This window comes from Haliotis asinina, chromosome 6 (genome assembly GCF_037392515.1).
Source record: "Haliotis asinina isolate JCU_RB_2024 chromosome 6, JCU_Hal_asi_v2, whole genome shotgun sequence".
NCBI lineage: Eukaryota > Metazoa > Mollusca > Gastropoda > Lepetellida > Haliotidae > Haliotis > Haliotis asinina.
Window position 1 is genome coordinate 40,552,123 of NC_090285.1, and position 19,912 is coordinate 40,572,034.

Here is a 19,912-nt window from a genome sequence, read left to right on the forward strand (position 1 = left end):
TGCTGTTTATGACTCGATTGTCTGGTCCAGACTCGATTATTTACAGACCGACACCTGGAATGTTGCTGAGTAGGGCACAGAACTAAACTCACTCACTTGAGGAATCCCGGTCGTCAGAGCCCCCATTCCTTGACTGCCTGACGGACCAAGCGAGTGTAGAGCTGGAGCTTTCATCTCCGCCAGAACAATGTGAAACGGCCATATTAACAGGTAACTGTGGTGGGTTCTCCTGACACCCAATCGGCATTTACGACCCTTAGTAATGCATAAACACTGTACAAAATAAACTGAAACTATATTTTCTTCCTTCATTTAAGTTTCAAAGTTATGTTATGATCATCGATGTTAATCTGGCAATGCGATAGAATAATTTCAAAGGTAAAATGTGTAACGTTGTGTATATTTAAGACTTCGAGTGCATTAAGAAAAGACAAATAAGTGTTTCGTTGAATGGATGTTTTTAGTTAATAGGAAAAATGAAGCAATATCACAGCGTTGAACTGGTGTTCTAATGTTCACATGAGTCCTGAATCATGTGTTGTACAAGGGACAGTCATGACCAATCTCAACTGTCTCACCGTTTCTGTTTGTTTGAAGTATTCTCTTTGGTATGAACCAATTAAACCAAGACATAAAATATGGTGAAATCCTTTTTTATTAAAGTATAAGGAAAAATATACAATTTTGTTCCAATATATATTTCATTTAAGAAAATATGAAAACGACTTGGTGGATAATATCACATCTCTACAACTTGCTTACAAACAACCAAAGCGAAAGGACTGACAATGTTAAAACAACACACAGTTATCACGGTATTGAATATTACAGTGTCTTTACAAAGAATTCAGTTCTTAACATTTTCGTAACATATGTTTATTTACAACAGTCTGGTTTTGAAGACATGAAGCACTTATATGAGCACTCGCTTATGCTGAACAACGAATTTTTCTCATGATTCTCTACATTCCTCTAATATATACAGATAGATATAAACGAACATTTCTCTTTTGTATTTCATCGAGTAGACGGTGTCCTAATGTGATAATTATGTGTCCTCGGGAGGAATGATCCATTGTAGTGTTTCTTGAGCTGTGGTTGACTAATTGTAAGGAAGGTATAGATTAAAACAGGTTAGCATGACAATGAACAAGGACAGAATCTGCGTAGATGATGACAGTGAAATGTTGTCGTTTACTTACTGGAAGAAGGTGTTTATGTTAACATAAGTTACATACAGAAATGTTCTTTACTTCATCCGTTAATGCGATTGTGTTCATCGGATAATCATTGACCGCCATCATGTATTGATTAACTGGTATCTGATTTAAGACGTCCACATGCAATAATCACATATGTGCCACGTCCATTCTGGGCCATAGTCATGTGGTTGGGCAAAACAACTGGCTGCCGTTGTACAAAGCGGACCGTACCGCCAATATCTTAATCCAGACTAAGGTAGTCTTTGCACTGAGGTTGTTTTGTATATGACCGCCCAGGCATGCTAACACATATTATAATATTGCAATGATGTACATAAGCTACGTCCCTCCACCATCAGATTCATTTGGACTTAAAGACATTCTAAAAGGTATGTATTAACGTTCACAACACAAACATGCGTTACTACCACGGTGCTAAGTATGTACTCCTGGGAAGTGGTGGCAAACACGGTGTGTACAAACCGTGAACTCTATAGTGACATGCTAAGACATGCCACTCACGAGACACAGTGCTATGAACTATATACAACTGCCTCCTTGTCCTTTTGTACAATGATACGCTTTGATTATCATCTCATTCACGATTAGAATACTGACTCTGACAAGATGTAAGGATCTTATTGCGTTCTTTGTGCAAAGAGCCGCATTACCGACACAGGGACGCTCTTCCATTGCGAGATTTATAAATATTACATGAGTATATAACCTTACGTCCAAGTGTTAGAAAATAATTGAATTTCCTTTTGAGTATCAATAGTAACAATCTGAAGTAAAAACACCAAATGTCTGTCAAAAGAGTAGGTGCACTTTACGGAAGTTTCCATGTCTTACAAGAATATTTCTCGTAGGGTATGTATAATTATTACATCGTTCTCGTAGGTATAATTATAACATCGTTTTCGTTAATTTCAATGTCTTCTTAAACCACAGCTTGGGCAGTTCACATAATGTCAGTGGAATCAGTGATGGTTTTGTTAACAGAGGCGTACAGCTCCTCCAGGCCTTTGGTCGCCTGATAATCTTGGGTGTCTGCGTCGCTCACCGTCGGGGTGACGGACTTGCCGGTGCTGTTCGTGGCGTGGTAGAGGATGTTGTCGAAGGCATAGCCTTCTCCGTCTTGTTTCTCGGTCATCTCGGTGTCAGGGCTCTCACGACCTCTTAGCATCTCTTCATCAGACTTTTCTGACCGATTCCTGAATTGAAGGGCACAGTCTATCAGAAACGGACTTCGAAAATGGGACTTGTTATACAATACTTACCCAGTGTCATCAACAGATTCCAATTCTCGATTTCTTCATAATTATGAACATGCATATCCCCCCCATACCTCTGGTGGAGGGTTCCCCAAAGTGATACACCAATACGACATGGGACAAAGTGGCCATAAATACTAAATTAAATAATAATTACAACAATGTTCAAAGAGAACTTGAAACAAACCAAGTGACCCATTCTCCCCCGTTGGCTAATTATATTCTGAACATTATTTTATTCTGAGACCTATATTTATTTAAGTTATTTTAAAAAGGATATAGAAAGCAAAACTTGTAATCGTGGTACCGCCATTTTCGCTTTGAACATAAACCCCAAAGTTCATTGCTTATCTGAGTGACATGAAACATAACTGAAACATAAGTTGTGACAGGTTTATCATCATCTGTTCAACTCCAGTCGAACCAACAGTCACATATCATACAGAAGTATAGCAGTATGGTAGTAATTGTGCAAGTGCTAGCTACATGTACACCAGATGGGCACAACCAATCTAAGCCAACATGCTGGAGCTCTGACTAACAGGATTATATTTTCTCTGTTCCAAATTTGACCGTCTATTTAATAAATTTGATAAGTTTTTCGTACATTCATACGAGCATAAGAATCTCACGTTGCTTGTACGATTCCGACCATATCATAACTGCGTGCTTATTTTCACACAGAGAGATTATACATGCGTGGGAACTGAGGACGCCGTTATGAGTGAGTATGTTTTACGCCGCTTTTAGCAATATTGCAGCAAAATCACCGCGGGTGACACCAGAAATGGACTTTAAATATCCATGTGGAGAATGGAACCCGAGTCTTCGACGAGACGAGCGAACGCGTTAACCATTAGGCTTGCCCACCGCAAGGGTACTAGGCTAATTGTTCACTCGGTAAATCATAAAGTCGACGTAGGAACACATTTTGGCCAGTAGTGCAACAAGTCTGGATACGCCCCCCACATGTCTACCTCACCAAGTTCTGAAACTTAAATATATTCGTATCTTACCTGCTTGTGCAGCAAGTGACTATGATGATCAGCAAAATGATGAAGACGATGCCAGCAGCCACTCCACCAGCAACCTCAGGCACTGCAACACGGGAGGGATTCCGTATGACAACAAATGCCAGCAAAGAAACATTTTGAAATTCTTGAAGACATGTTGAGTTAATGGAATGCAAGACGCGTTATAGGATATCATTTTTTAGACTGAACTATTTACAACGTATCCAGATTAGAATAAAGGGAACTTTTAAAAATGTTTCAAGTTGTTGTCTGAAAGTAGCTTGCTCATGTCACTACGTGAAATATTCCGTTTCGTCACGGACAGGCCAATGCATGGATAGATGACACAGTCACTTTCGACCTATAGCATGAAAATATGAAAAATGAAACGTTTCCATGTAAGACGGCAGAATAGCATATTTGATGTGCAGGACACGTTTCGCAAGACGTAGTGCACTGAGTACATAGAGTCTATCAAACATGGAGATATGGGAGGCTTGTGGAATGGCCTGCCGTTTTCTCTAAAACAACGCTGCATAATCACAAACGTTATCTAGGCGACTTGGTATACGACGTATACATCATTCAATTGCATAACACACACGCTGTATTAGGTAGAGATCCCGCTGTACTTGCTGTACTTGAACATTGTGATGTTGACGAAAGATCATATTACCACGGAACCACGGACAAGTCGACAACATTTTGGACATTCAATCGTTCTATACAGTTTATCGAGTAGGTTTTCACTAACTCATGTTTGTCGTAAGAAGCGACCAACGGGATCGGGTGGTCACGCTCGCAGACTTGACACATGTCATCGGTTCCCAATTGCACAGATCGATGCTCATGATATTGATCATTTGATTGTCTGGTCTGGACTTGATTATTTACATGGCGACGCCATATAGCTGGAATATTGCTAAGTGCACTCACTCGCTCATTTGAATTGTCACTGTGTGAGGCATACAGCGAGGTTAAAATGGAATATCGTGATTACATCCAGCGTATTTGAAAACGTGTAATATCGTGATAATGTAGCAGTACACCTAGTGAAGACGGGTATGTGTCGACCCTAGATACAATATATACAGTACACCTTGAAACTAAGTTTTAATGACAGCGTTTCTAGTTTACCTTGCCCTCGATCTCACGATGGATTGTGTATCTAGGGTAACTCGACACGTGTAATTTCATGCGGGAGTATATCTAGCGTAACTCGACATTGGCATCTCATGTAGCAGTTTGTCTGGCAATCTTCGACATTGTCATCTCATCCAACAGCTTGTCTAGCGTACCTCGACATGCGGCATCTCAGGTGGCAACTTGTCTAGCGTAATCTCAAGTAGCAGCTTGTCTAGCCACCTTCGACACGTGTCATCGCACGTGGGAGGATATTTAGCTTACACAATTGCTATATCTAGTACCTGACACTTTCCACTGAAACGGGAAACAATCCAATGAAATGGTATATATCACGTACCTGGGAACTTGTCATACAGAGCTTCCGTTGATCCTGCTGTGGGGGCAGATAGTGTCGTTGTAGATCCGGTCGGTGCTTGTGTTGTCGGTGCCTGTGTGGTTGAGGCTTGTGTTGTCGGCCCCTGTGTGGTTGGGGCTTGTGTTGTCGGCCCCTGTGTGCTTCGGGCTTGTGTTGTCGGCCCCTGTGTGCTTGGGGCTTGTGTTGTCGGTGCCTGTGTGCTTGGGGCTTGCGTTGTCGGCCCCTGTGTGCTTGGGGCTTGCGTTGTCGGCCCCAGTGTGGTTGGGGCTTGTGTTGTCGGTGCTTGTGTGCTTGGGGATTGTGTTGTCGGTGCTTGTGTGCTTGGGGCTTGTGTTGTCGGTGCCTGTGTGCTTGGGGCTTGTGTTGTCGGTGCCTGTGTGGTTGGATCAGGTGTTGTAGGGGCTTGAGTAGTCGTTGTGGCGATTTGGATCTTTGGTGAACAAGTTATTGTTATCGTTGATCCTATACATGGAAATAATAAAAAGTAACTATTTAAAAGAAGACAGTACATATAGCAATGCTAATTTTATCCTACATATGAAAACTGCACACAGCTTGAAAGCAGACATTCCTTGCCTTACATCTTTTGAAACGTATAAAATCTGAGTTGATAGTTTAGTATATCATTGACAATTACTTAGTCGCCCTCTACTTTCTACATATTTCCTTGAGATTTCGTGTTTATGGAATATTAGCTCTTACTCATATTACTATTGTTAAGTCAACAACTCCGCATATCAAAAGACACAAGTGATAAAATACCTGTGTTAGAAGAGCGCATCATGACACAGGCGTCGATGGTTCCGGGACCTGTCATGTTGTACAAGACATCAGTGTTTGCTGCTACACTGCCGGTGTACCCTGTATCCTGCAGGCAGTGAACGCTGTAAATGTTTGAATATTGGCTTGACATCTGTTTAAACACATCCACTCGTACTGAACAGCTACTAAAGGTTGATCCCGTGATAGTATATATCTCCAACTGCCCTTGTCTGGACTGAGTGGCAGTACAGGAGCAAAGCTCATTGCCCTGGATGGTGGTATTGGCGTCGATGTAGAGGATGTTCCCTGATGTTGTTCCGCTCTGACACATCTGGATAACTGCAATACAAAACACGTGACTCACTTTATTACATATTATAATTTCCACAGAACGTTTCAGAAAAATGTCCACACCCTTTTCTTTAAGTAAACGACCCGTGAAGGTCCGGGATAGGACAGACCTTCAGCAGCCCATGCTTGCCATAAAAGGCGACTATGCTTTTCGTAAAAGGCCACTAACGGGATCGGGTAGGCAGCCTCGCTGACTTGGTTGACACATGTCATCGGTTCCCATTTGCGCAGATCGATGCTCATGTTTTTGATCACTGGATTGTCACTATTACTTACAGACCACCGCCATATAATGGAACATTGCTGAGTGCGGCGTAAAACTATACTCACTCACTTTAAGCCAATGATCTAAATATGGTTTATCATATATGCTGGTAATGTGTTTTTCAATGTACCCCGTTGGGAATGCGCAACTCATTTGGCACTTCGTGGTAATAATTCATTATCTCGAATAACGCTATGATCTCGAAGGGAGATAACTCTAAATCATCAAACAATTCAGAATTAACAATGAAGTGTTCGGTAAGACAAGTACGTTGATCACTTGGGGCTCGGGGTCCATTTTGAGTTGTTCACTGGCCACGAAGGGGAATGGAGTGATGTATTCTGAGCCCGAAGGACATGGGGCAACATATACAAACATCAAGCCAAGGGCCCTAGGGACCAGTGAACAACCTATTTATCTTACAGAACACCGCAATGTTAATTTTTGAAATGTTTGAAGCATGGGCATCGGATCGTTCACTGCAGCCAACCTGGGTGAATCAAACGATTTAAATCTTGTATCTTGCTATTTTCCCCGCAAGTATTGTCGCCGCGGTGTAATTCCCCATCTCAGCAGATTATCGCTATCGCAAGTGTGTTGGAATAGACTGTCTATGTCTCTGTCGATGTAGTGCATCTACGGTCAGCACTACTAAACATACCTGTTTAAGGACACAATGTTTTGTTTGGCATGTTTATACCCAATGCGGGGTTTACACCTTCCCATACACATGTGCAGGTCAACATTTTTCTCTCATGTTCTCATTCCTAACTTTTGACATCAAAACCAGCTGTCACAAACATTAACCAAGCATTGCAGTTGTGGTAGAAATAGCACATTAAAGTATATATTGTGTCATAGGGTCAGTGATGTGTCGTGAGGTACCAAGCTTCAACCGTGTTTAGTGGAGAGTGGTGTACTATAATATACGTAAAATAACAAAAGCCTTCAAAAACTTCTGTTGTACTTTAGTGGTATTCCATCGGTCCTCCCGCTAGAGTAACTTCCATTTAAAACAAGTTACAATAAGGAATTATTTCGGCCACAACCAGTTTATTGAATTAAGTAAATGAGTTCGACAGTCTACAGTCACAGATATCCGACTAAGCAGGTGCCCTCTCTAAACCGTTTCGCATTTTCCTAATCATAAACAGTCTCAGCTACGTCCCAGTTATAATTGGTTTCCAGTACCTGGAACCAATAGTTTGGTAATATTAACAATATTCCCTTATTCCGGGTGGTTAATTAGTTAGTTTGGGCAAAAAGAGATTTTTCCATACACCATTGAATTCTTTTAACAAGCATATACACGCAAATATCATTTTGTCTAAGCAGCAGTTAGACCACTGTCTAAAATGTATTCATTCGGAACGTATCAGTCCGAGTTAAAATGAAAGGTCACTTTGACAATATTACAGTCACATCATGACTGAATCAAGTTATAGAGTAATGATAAATAAAGGTAAATTATAAAAAACAAATGTCAAAGAAGGACAGTAAAACAACTAGATTATCACATATATAAAAATTAATGCATAACAAGTAATTAAACCTAAAACATCTTAGAGGACAATACAACAGATTATAAACTGCCAACAACTGAAGGAAGATCACCATGCCAGGGACCATGGGGACATGCTTCCTGCATGGTCCCTCGCTGGATTTACATCATCCATTCAGATGTTAGCAATTTTGACAACCTAGCCATAAATGAAAATAGCATATACGCAGCGGTAAAACAGCAGCACGTTCAACTTTGCTACAAGTGTTTTGGGACTTACGTAATCTCCCAGGAAGACACTAATTTTACAGTACTTTGAGGATAGAACCACGAATAATATCAATTATTAATTAAACTTCTCATCATAAAACACTTATTTACACAACTGTTATCGAAATTTATTTAATAGTATTTATTTTAAAGATGCTATGATTAAATGATAAGTAACTCTAGTTAAAGGTTCTTAACTGACACTGAATTAATTATCCCATAAGCTTGTGATGGAAAAATATGCCCTACTCACACATTAACGCACACTCTCCAAATAAACGTTCAAAGGGTAGCTACTGATGAACAACTTATACACATTCTGTGGTGTGTAATTTTGTGTAATTGCAATAACGCTGTTCCTCTATCTACTCCCAAATAAGTGAGAAACTGTCGTGAAAAAAATCACAAAGAAAACAAAGAGATGTGTAAAAATGTTATTTGTCTGTTCTCCAAGCAAAATTGTCTATATAAAATGTGATCAAAATTCAGACAACAGGGTCATTTGATAAGCAGCTGCTCCTCATTCCTCGTTTTGTCCACTCCATCGTTTTGTCCTCAAAAGCAATGTATTTCTTATTCTGGAAAGGCGTGGATATAAATAACACCTTAAATGTATATGCACGGTGGACGACCACGCACTGAGACATCTGAACGGCAAAACATGAGTTATGTTAAGTAAAATAAGGAAAAAGACAAGTAGGTATTCCACAGCAAATGTCATTCATTCTAAAACCAAAACAGTTGCTACACTGACTCCTGAAACTCAGTGCACTGAACACAATGAAAGTGGCAACAGGGGAATCAGAGGAAAAACGCACCTTCCTTCCGGCAATGTACGTGTAAATGTTTGCACTTTAAAGAAATATGTAAATAACAACTTACCATCAGAGCCGCTCGTCAGACAGGCGGCTGGAACAGAAAAAACATGATTCTTTAATATCTCCAATAAAACCAGTCTTACAAGATCATTAAACTATACAAAACACCAAAGTAATACAGGCCTTAAACTAATACTTAAACCTATTAACGAAACAATTGTAAATCAGTATTACGCGTACGTATAAGATTGTTTTCGACGCTGTTAAAAAATTCACCTGTCAAAGCGGTTTAACAATGGGTTTTAAAATATTTACCCAATAAGAGATGCGAACCCAAATTTGGGGGTTACCGAGTAATTTCTTCGAAAAATAAGGACATATTTTCGCCCTCATTGAGTGACGTGAACAGTTTGTTTCATTAAGAGTGGGTGAATGAGTTTAGTTTTACGCCGTACTCAGCAATACTCCAACTATAAAGAGGTGATCTGTAAATAAAAAAGTCTGGACAAGACAATCCAGTGGTCGACAGCATGAGCATCGATCTGCCCAACTGGAATCAATGACATGTGTCAAATCAATCAGAGAGCCCGTTCAGTCGCCTATTACGACAGGCATGAGTTAGTGAAGATTAATATTCTAACCCGTATATTCATGGGTTGTTTCATTAAGAAATTAAATTAAAAGTTAACTGTAATGTCTGATTATTATGCGTGTAAGTGAAATCCACACCGTTTTAAATCCACTTAGAATATTTGAGAATTGTGTAGTCATTATTCATAAAATTCCGCGATGGATTATCAGTTTCAATGCTCTTAATACCCGCTCTTACTTCAACTCAATATTCTCACCAATAAACTCATCTTTATTTGTTTATTTAAAACTGACCAAAATCAACATGCATTCTAAATGCATATCTATACGGTGTTCATACTCGAAAGAATATGTTGGCAGTGAGGTCGACGAGACATGTAATATTATCCACAAACAACGTACCACTGAATAATGTGCGCATTTCAGCAGAAAACCCATCCCTCCAGGGAGTCCTCGATCGTACCAAACCAGTTTTTCAGGCTGGTTATTGCATAACATGTGACTCAAATCGGCCCAAACCACGAATCCGGAGTTTATTTTAAGTACTTCAAACCTTACTTGAACAAACACAGCTACATTTATGGACACTGGGCGTAATCTGAGCCCATCCATGTGCTAAATGATCAACTTTATTGTGCCTTCTATTCAATGTGTAGGAGATATTTTATAAACAGGGATCTGCGTATCCCATGTCCCAGTTACCTTAGGGGGGAAATGTGTGACCTATATTTACTTGTACTGTAGGAGTGTCTTTATCCATGAGCATCTAAGCGAGAACGGGTACAATAAATATTATATTCGTCATTCATCGTAACAACGACGTTGGCAAGCTCAGCTGCTGCTCAGGGCATTTCATTTTTAAATCAAGTTGAAGTTAAAAAATTAAAAAATAAGTGTCTATTATTCAAACACACCCGCCTTTGTCCTGTTAAGTATGTACGCACCACATTCTACAAACAAACTTCATATAGTCATGAGGGGTGTGAATTATTTGTACCACGTTATCTTTTAGATCAAATGAAAATCACTTTTATAATATTTTAATGCATAAAATCACAACATAATTGCTAAAGTACGTGTATGGTGACATGTGAAGAAGAGTTATTTCTAATTTAAATAATGTGTTCAAAACGATATGGGACAATATAACGTGTGATCTATAATTGAGTTCGTTTGTGTTTTACAGAAATGAGCAGAATTACTGAGCTATACCAATCAGTAATCTTAACATCTCTCATATCTTCCTCATTAGCAGTTTTGGTGTTTCACAAGTATTTCAAGAGTAACTGTAGTGCCAACGTCCCAGAGTAAACAAGCGTGATATCCAACAGCTAAATAATAACGTGTGTTGCCTGTATCTACAACCCTTTACCATTATTCTAGAAACGCCCGTATCCCTAGCAATGCTTAACGTTCATAGTGCAATCAATGTGTTAAGAATGGGCTTGTAAGTTCGTAGGGCTACGAACGTTTCTAGAATAGCTAGCGAGGTGAATGAGTTTCCATGTAGGTGGTGTTCGTCCTTTTCAGTAAAAACGGTATCTATTGTGCTCTCTGATTTCCTTCCCGATACAGATAAACTAGTTTTAGTTCAAGAAACTCGGCTTTGCATTGCTTCAGGCGCAAGTTTGAACCTATTGCAAGAGCGATTATCTGCCATCTAACAATAAACGCAATCAGCGTGAACCACCTTTATGCTGAGGTCCCCAGCAACCAATGTTTGTCTTAAGAGATGACGTAAGGGATTTGGTTTTTATTATATGTGACATAATCCATTGCGTATCAGCGACCGACGGCATGGCTAGATTATTTACAGGCATAAATGGCACAAACAAACAAAACGAATCTCAAAATGTCTAACTCGTTTTATACAATTCAAATTTATCAATTCAGTTACCTCGCAAGCTTGGTAAATTAGCTGAGATTTCAAAAACTGTAAGTATTTCTCACGAAAAATATATTCCCACGATACTTTGCATTATCATAGAAAATCTTTGAACGAGGCAGGGTGGTGTTAAATAAGGTGTACACTTCAGTGGCCTAAGGGGACGGCGTTGTTTGTTATATAGGAATGCATAATCGTATTTCATACATAGGGTGTTAGTATGGGCGAACATGCCAGTGAAGAATGGTATATTACAGTCCAGTTGTGAATGCAGTATGCGAACCCTTATGCAAACGGGTTGATGTTTTAAGTTTAAGAAGTGAATATTGTGCATCATGTCTTTTTTCTATAATTTTGGTGTTTATCTATACTGTATTGGAAACTTTTGATGTCTTCATTTTCTTTCATATTTTTCATATTTATATTATTAAGTTCACTGTGATCACAAGTTAGCACATCTCTATTCTGTTATATCCTTTTCTGTATAAACTGATGTTATATCAGTCACGATAACTTCATTTTATTCTATAATGTAGCCATATATCTACACTCCATTACACAAGTCTTTGTTTTGTTCCATTATCCATATATATATAATTCAGACATACATCTACATTGTATTAACAGTTTATGATGTCTTCATTTTGTTGTTTTGTATATGACTTTGATTTGTCAATACATATTGTATCAACAATTTATGATGTGTGGACTTCAGCGTTTTGGTTATATTATCTTCTCAACCTGTTTTACTGCGAGAAGGTATGTTGTTTCACATGAGAAGACGCAGGTTCGACTAAATTTACAACACTCTTTTGACTGTCATTAAGTCAGCTGTTTGAATCTTATCAGGCAGTCAGGCATAGCGACATGGTTCATTGCGTGAGTTTCTATCTCATGCACTGATCCTCATATGATATCAACAATGTCTGACCTTGGATGTTGTGACAATACTTAGCGTGATACATGACAAACACACACACACACACACACACACACACACACACACACACATATACGTACGCACACATACGTACGCACACACACGTGTGTGTGTCTGTGTCTGTGTCTCTGTGTGTCTGTGTGTGTCTGTGTGTGTTGACTTCATGCACTCACCCGAGGAACTAGACTGATGTTTGCGGGCGTTCACGATATAAAAATACGTACAGGGACACCCCTAAGGCTATAGCCTTTTCATCAGAGGACAATGAGAATTCGGTTTTATGGCAAGCCATAAATCTATCGTTCCATTTTATTGTATTGTGTCAAACAAAACAAATCAGTCTTGAATGTCTACTGAAACCAATTTCTAATACAGTAAAAGTTAAAATGTTGATGACAGTTACGTGAATTAACAAACCCAAAATCAGTGAAATTCTAGTGGATGTCCACATTGTGCGTTGTGATCAGCAAACATGAATTCATTGGACATGTAAACCAGTGTGTCAGGGTAACAAGAGTAAACTGTTCTGTAATACTGACTAACTCATAACACTGAATTACAGTGAGTAATTCACTACTGGAACATCGAAATCATTCCGTATATTTTGGAAACGGGGGAGCCATCAAATAGACGGTTCGGGAGATATCATGATTGATAATCGTTGAAGGCATGCATCATCAGAATACAACCATCAATGTGCAGCCACTATTGTCCAGCACTTTAATTGTAACGATAGACAATACAATCAATACATACACCTGTAAAGAGGAAATGGATTGTCATACGATAATGGCATTTGACCCTTGATATGTTGTCTCAAGCCATACCTCCCGGTGGCCTCGGATCAATGCAAAGTCATTTTCATTCACGGAAAACAATACGTACATAATAGATACCTATTTTGTTACATTGAATGCGTACATTGACACATCTGAGTTGTTCGTTGGTTTTCAGGAAATACTGCGCACTAAATATATTGTACATTAGACATGTCTGTTTCCTTGTTTAACGGTGTAATCAGCAATATCCCAGCTTTGTGGCGGCGGCCTGTGAAGCAGACACTCCAGTGGTCAACATCATGATCACCGATCTAAGCAATTTGGATACGATGACACGTGTCAGTCGAGTGTGACCGATCGATCCTGTTAGTCGCCTCTTATATGGTTTGCTGAAGACCAGTTCTAACCAGGATCTTTACGGGTCCTAGTAGATAGTTTAAATTTTATAATGCGATATAAAATCAATATTGTACAAGGGCTCTCACAAACGAGTAAACATATACAACAAAGGAAAATTCACAGAAATGTAAGGTCTCATTACTTTAGATCATTGAGACATTTCGTGTGCTTTCACATATTTTCTAGCTATATTTCATCCCGATCAACCCGGATGACTCCAAAAGTGTGTTTTACACATTGATTCATCACAAGCAACTGAATCTGGGCGGACACAACTACACGTGTGCTGCCTCTATACCTCCAAGGAGCAATGGTAAAGTAATCAAATACTGGTTACTTGTTTGAGGGGCCCTTCATTGATTGTATGTGACTTTCAGTGACCATCGGCCTCTGAAGTAAACTAAATGTAAGCATGAGCTGATTTCTGTTATAAAATGAAATGTATAAATAATACAGGCGGTCCACAATAATGTTTTCTTGTGCAGCACTTTTGTCAAGTTCTATCATTTCGACAATGAAGCAGTTTGAGGTTGGTTCGCTCAAATCATGTCAGATATCAATATGTCAGACAATGTCACACGTGTCCTCCTCTCTCTCTCTCTCTCTCTCTCTCTCTCTCTCTCTCTCTCTCTCTCTCTCTCTCTCTCTCTCTCTCTCTCTCTCTCTCTCTCTCTCTCTCTCTCTCTCTCTCTCTCTCTCTCTCTCTCTCTCTCTCTCTCTCTCTCTCATGGAATGTAATCCAAATACCATAAGCTGTCAAATGCATTTAAGCACAGTTACATATACGTCATGTATATTTACGTATATCCTGGAAAGGAAGTCTCTTCAATCAAACTTTGGTTTGAGGTGGTTGGTAGGAAGATTACAATGTGAAAGCAATATGTTTCTTTCTTTGTAATACATCTGCTCATTTACGTTGCAGTTCATCTCAACTGGAAATTGTAAAGGGAAGAGGTTTTCAAGTTCCTCGTACGCAATGGTATTGAATGGTTAGTCTGATTTTTTTTTTTTTTTTTTTTTAAATTCAATGCCAGTTTGTGCCTCATAATATACTCAATAAGAAATATTTAGGAGATTTATCGCAGTCAATCAATGTAGATATGATATTACTGAATATTTTGAGAGTGCATCACCATTTGCACTTCCTTACAAGCATAGTTATTTGGAATGTAGTCGCTTTTGAAAGATAATTGGTGTATGGCGTGTAATTTGCATGTATACGTTTTTCATTTTAAAACAAACGACTGCAAACAAACACTAGCAAGTGTGTGATGCACGATGATTGTCAAAATTAATATCCTATGTGATTTCTCGATCTTCTTGAAAAAAACGTCAAAATCAAGAATGGGAACCCCATGCACGTGTATGGGGTTACTGCGTTGTGCACGTGAATGTCATGCGTTGTGTTTAGGGGTTCTAATAGAGGGCAATGCGTTCATAAGATGTCTGTCCTTGAACCGTTTCTTAACGTATACACTTCCGATCCTAATTGAAAGTTCATTATCCCCTATTGTTTTTTAAGAGTATACATATACTACACATAATCATTTGAATCAACAGGATGCTCCTGGTAAATTTTACCTCTATCTAAATGTGCATAAACTAAATGACTTTTGTGTTTCATTCAACTACATACAACCATCTGTTTTATTATTCCTGCATCGATGCATTATGTCAGTCAGAGATTATAAAGTAAACTGACAACTACTGCCCCGTGATGACTATTTGATAAGTAAAGTTTCCATTTTATAACGACTATATTATGATTTTGGCAAGTTCCATGTATACGCAAGTATTGCTATATTATACACATAGTCAACGCCTTCGTACTGTGTACCTTGCACAAACGTCAAGATGTATATACATATTTATATATATTTAACCCTCATGGCCTTAAAGTGTTGACTGTGAAGTGTTGCTCTCAAATACCTGCATGCTGCCAGGGGGCATATTGTCAAGTATTACACACATCATCTGAAGTAGCAGCCTGCTAGTACTACTATTTTATGAAGCTGTCATTGTCAATGTGATTGCAAATTTGAGTTGTTCTCTGATTGGGGTACATTAAATGACAACAACGGAGATACATATAACAATAGCATATTTTTTCTTACATGCACTTCTTGGTTAAACGTCACTATATTTTGCTATTAAGTTTTTACGCAGTACATTATATTGACTCTCTTCCACGTAATATGTTCCTATGTAGATACCGTGATTTACAGACACTTTATTTTGTTGAGAATCATACCCAGAAGAAAGACTGGTTCATTCCGTATCAACGCATTACTTGTTCGTGAGGGTGTCTTTGTAACCCGAATATTTATACGTGTGTCAGCTATGGTTTGCACGATCCCGGGATCACGATAAACACACTGAAATATGCCTGAAATATTGCTGCATGTCCATACTTGACAACCATGATACCATGAAGATGTGTAACCTTACAGTTATTTAGCCATGATCTGCGTAACTTTATGTAACATTTCACAAATCGCTTTATCTATTCCTTTTTCGAAAACTTCTAAACCGAACTACTACGTATACTGGTATAAGGATCACAATGTCAAGGGTCATTACTCTGGGGTCATTCACCTTCTGGCCAAAATTGTGTAACATCGGCGATTACTTCTTGCAGGTATTGTGTCTGGACAACTTTCGACATATCGCTTACGTGGCAATGCCCCAACATGCCGTTTCTCACATCCGTCAGAATAGGTGATGTTTACGACTGTTTATGTCATTTAGTTACATGATCTCTAATCCATGCCCAGGTCATGACCATAATATGTTATGATCTCCTCTGTGACGGAAAACATATTTGTTTTGACCTTGCTGTAATTGCGCAGCACATGCTGACATCATAGATTTCGATTTGCATGTGACCTTTCATCTAGACTGTTCTGTCTCTCGCCAAGCGTGACAAGTAGCCCCAGACAAAACTTGTATGTCATGACTTTTCTAGTCTTATATCGGAACACAAAAAAGGTTCCATTTCAGTTTTGGAAACACGTGTGCTCTGGGAAAGAATTTATTTGAGAATGTTCATTTGAAAGCCAATGCCACGACATGTAAAATTTGAGGAGGATCAAACACATTTCACTTTAGCATCAAATGTCTAGATGATCAGATATTATACAATAAGCATCAAACAATTAACTCCACCGATACACCCTCGTTGGCAAGAAAGAAACGACACTGGTGACACCGCATCACCTGTTTTCATATTTGGATGTGTGTATAAAGGTTCAAAACCAATCTACACAATTGTATGACAAGTTGGATTACTTCGAAACGTTGATAGTCTGTTTCCAGACACCGTATTGATGAATTTTACTTTAAGCAAAAAAACCTAAACCAAATAAAGTGAAAATAACATTGCGAATCCTCAGTTTTTTAACTTCCATTTGGAAATTTAAGTATCAGAATTTTCTTCAAATTAGGATAAAAGTTGTTTAACAAACGATCAATGATTCAAATCGTTATTATTGGTGTGTATTACAAGGGGGTAAGCACAGTAGTTCGAACAGTGATCAGAAACAAATGCACGTACGTGATGAGCGTTAACTTAGACCAGCCCAATTTCTTATCGGTGTTTCATTTCATGTAATAAAGGTATTTGAAACTATGACCGTTTGTTGAACAACTTTTATCCAGTTTGAATAAAATTCTGAGATTTATGTTTTCAACTGGCAATGTAAAATTGTGAGAATTCGCAATGTTAATTTCACTTTATTCGATATACTTTTTTGTTTAACGCGAAATTCATCGGTGTGTTTTCTCTGCAAAAAGACTGTAGTGATCATCTCTTCTTTTAAATCGGTATATTCCAACAGCTGTTGCCTTTGGTGTTTTGCAAATTTCGAGGTACAATCGCACATGTTCTTCATAATAAGGTTCCAAAGCATGTCACTCGAGTTTTGCTTAAACGGTGTTTGTGAGTAGTTGACGTGCATTTGCATGTGTTGGTGATGGGTCTCCTTCGAGTGGCAAAATATTATTATTGTTTGCTTAGTACAATCATCATTTGAAAGTGATTTATAAACACCTATTCATGTAAAAATTAAACTTTAAGCAAAGCCAGTTAGATATATTGCGTGCTTGGAAATGTTTGGCCTCTTCAATTGTATAAACCAAGTACGTATATCAAATATCACTCTTGTCTGACTCTACGTCATGTATGTGTCGTTTTACCTCTTCAGTCCACGATGTTCTGCCAGCATATGTGAAACCGTAGGGTACATTGGAAAAGTAAATATATATTCCCCGTGTACAGTAACAAAGAGTTGAACACACATGGAGGCTCCCTATTCAATCTTTATTGTCATCTTGGGTTATATTTGCCTACGCCTTTCTTTGTTATTGTCCTGTCCCCAAGACGAGGATTTTGAAATGGATTGTGGTAGGTTCGTGTTGGTGAGCTGCTGAAGAAATTCGTCAAACGAAGAAAACGGACCCTATCTGAATGATTGTTGTCACTGCAGGGACCTACATGCGTTGTTCAACACAATGGCAGAATGATTGGCACCATAGCAAACTTCATTAAGTTAATTCACGTATTTAATATGTTTTGCTGTTACTAATAACATTCATCAATATACAAAGACATAGGTTTGGGTAGAAACAGTATACAGAGGTATGCAATCTGCTACTTAATCCGATTAAGCATGTAATATCTAAAGGACGTGCTTGTGCGTTGAAGTGAAGAATTTTATAAACAAAGAAAACAAAGTGTCACAGTGGTCTGATGTGGAGCGTGGCTGCAGGTCATCAGTGAACATAGGAAGTGGTATGCCGCCATTACAACGAATGTCTCGAAAAAAATATAAACAGTGAACTCACCTTCAGTCAAAGTTGATAACGAGCACAGAGCCAAAAGACCCACAAAGAAGGACATGGCCCACCTAGCCATGTTTAATAGTCCACACGGAAATACTCTGAACACCACGAAACGAAAATTCAGTCCTCACCGCGGGGTAGAGGATGGATACACTCGCCAGATCCAGCAAGCACCCGTTCAACAAGTTTCTCACTGTACCACGGGATCTTTACAATACACTCCCGATGTGCCAAACAGGTTGCTTATTGAGGGCGCGCTCTAGATCCCGAGAAGAATAGAGGGCTCTACGCTGTGGTATGTAAAGGAGGAGGGTCTGGGTGGATGGCTGGGAGCGTTGCAGGGCGTTTCGCTTGGCTCAGCCTTCTTCGTGTGATCAGAAACTGCGTGAATCATAAGCATGCATTGTCGGACTTCTGCCGAAGGTCCTCTTTGTTACTTAAACATTTACACCTAAGCAGTACATTGCTATATTTAGCACCAGAACCGGTTGCGCAGACTAAATAGCGCAGGGGGACACTCGGCGGGTGGAAATGAAAACAGCATGTACAGTGAAGCGTGACGTGGCTTGATTAAGGTTTGAAATGTACCTGCCAGATCAGAGATTATTACAATGCCAGTCGTTTGGATCAATAAGTACATTACTTAGAATCACTGTGTCCTGACACGTTGACAAACAGAAGAAGCTGGACTGTTAGACGGAGGAACTCTTCAGACGCTGGTGCCTTTCACATAAAATACGTCACTGGCACAAGCGCTCGGCTTACTCGTCTTATGGAAACGAAACCTGGAGAAGATTAGTGGCAATGTGCTATTTCATAAAGTACATAGATCGTTAGGAAATCAGATTTATGTCACAATGCACGTAATGAATAGTAATAATAATTGTTGCATAATTGATGCTGTCTGTGTGACTGGATTAAGTAGAATAATGTTCTGCCTAAAAAAGAAACCGGTGGTATATTATTGCCGTGCAAGACTTTGGGAGAAGGCCTGGTGTGGTGTTTCTTTGGGCAAGGGTGGCTAACGCACAGTAATTGTGCCCCTTGGACAATCGGATGATGGGTTCCAATCCTGGTTTGTCCTAATATGAGTATGTCTGCAAAATACCCGTACTTGTTTGGTTCTTCGCATTTTTAAAGACGGTTCGGTGACCTGTAGGTCTCATCACGCTGAAGGCTCAGGTTCGATTCTGCACGTGGATGCAATGTGTGAAGCCCGTATCTAATGTCCCCCGCTATGATATTGCTGGAATATTGCTAATACTGACTCGCGTATTTGTAAAAGTCCTAGACTTGTATTAGTGGTGCTAGAACAAACTCCCTCTCCCTCTGATTGTCATTAATGAAAGCTAACAAAAGCCTTGCAAACATTACATTAAAATACATTTGTGACCAAAAAGCCTGCGAACAAAGGAAAATCGAACTACTCTGGAAAGTTAGACCATCTCCTAAATGATATACGAAGAGTTATCTCCCTTCAATTATCAATGTTCTTAAACATAGCAGGATGAAAATTAACATG

General features: G+C 39.1%; 1 protein-coding gene across 1 annotated transcript; it reads right to left on the reverse strand.

Moving 5' to 3' along the window:
* Window positions 1-637: 637 nt before the first annotated feature.
* Window positions 638-18,948, reverse strand: LOC137286269 (uncharacterized). Its single transcript, XM_067818024.1, has 6 exons — window positions 18,394-18,948; window positions 9,022-9,048; window positions 5,753-6,091; window positions 4,973-5,452; window positions 3,493-3,574; window positions 638-2,416 (listed from the first exon to the last, which is right to left on the reverse strand). The coding sequence occupies exons 1-6, from the start codon at window positions 18,461-18,463 to the stop codon at window positions 2,164-2,166; spliced, it is 1,251 nt and encodes a 416-aa protein (XP_067674125.1). The 5' UTR covers window positions 18,464-18,948; the 3' UTR covers window positions 638-2,163.
* Between the last annotated feature and the right edge of the window lie 964 nt (window positions 18,949-19,912).

Bases quoted from the DNA above. Each gene is read 5' to 3' on its own strand.
- LOC137286269 (XM_067818024.1), bottom strand. From the start codon at position 18,463: ATGGCTAGGTGGGCCATGTCCTTCTTTGTGGGTCTTTTGGCTCTGTGC. The intron at 5,453-5,752 runs GTATTTTATCAC...TTCCATGTATAG, and splicing joins GATGCGCTCTTCTAACACAG to GATCAACGATAACAATAACT. The intron at 2,417-3,492 runs GTAAGATACGAA...CCTTCAATTCAG, and splicing joins GTCACTTGCTGCACAAGCAG to GAATCGGTCAGAAAAGTCTG.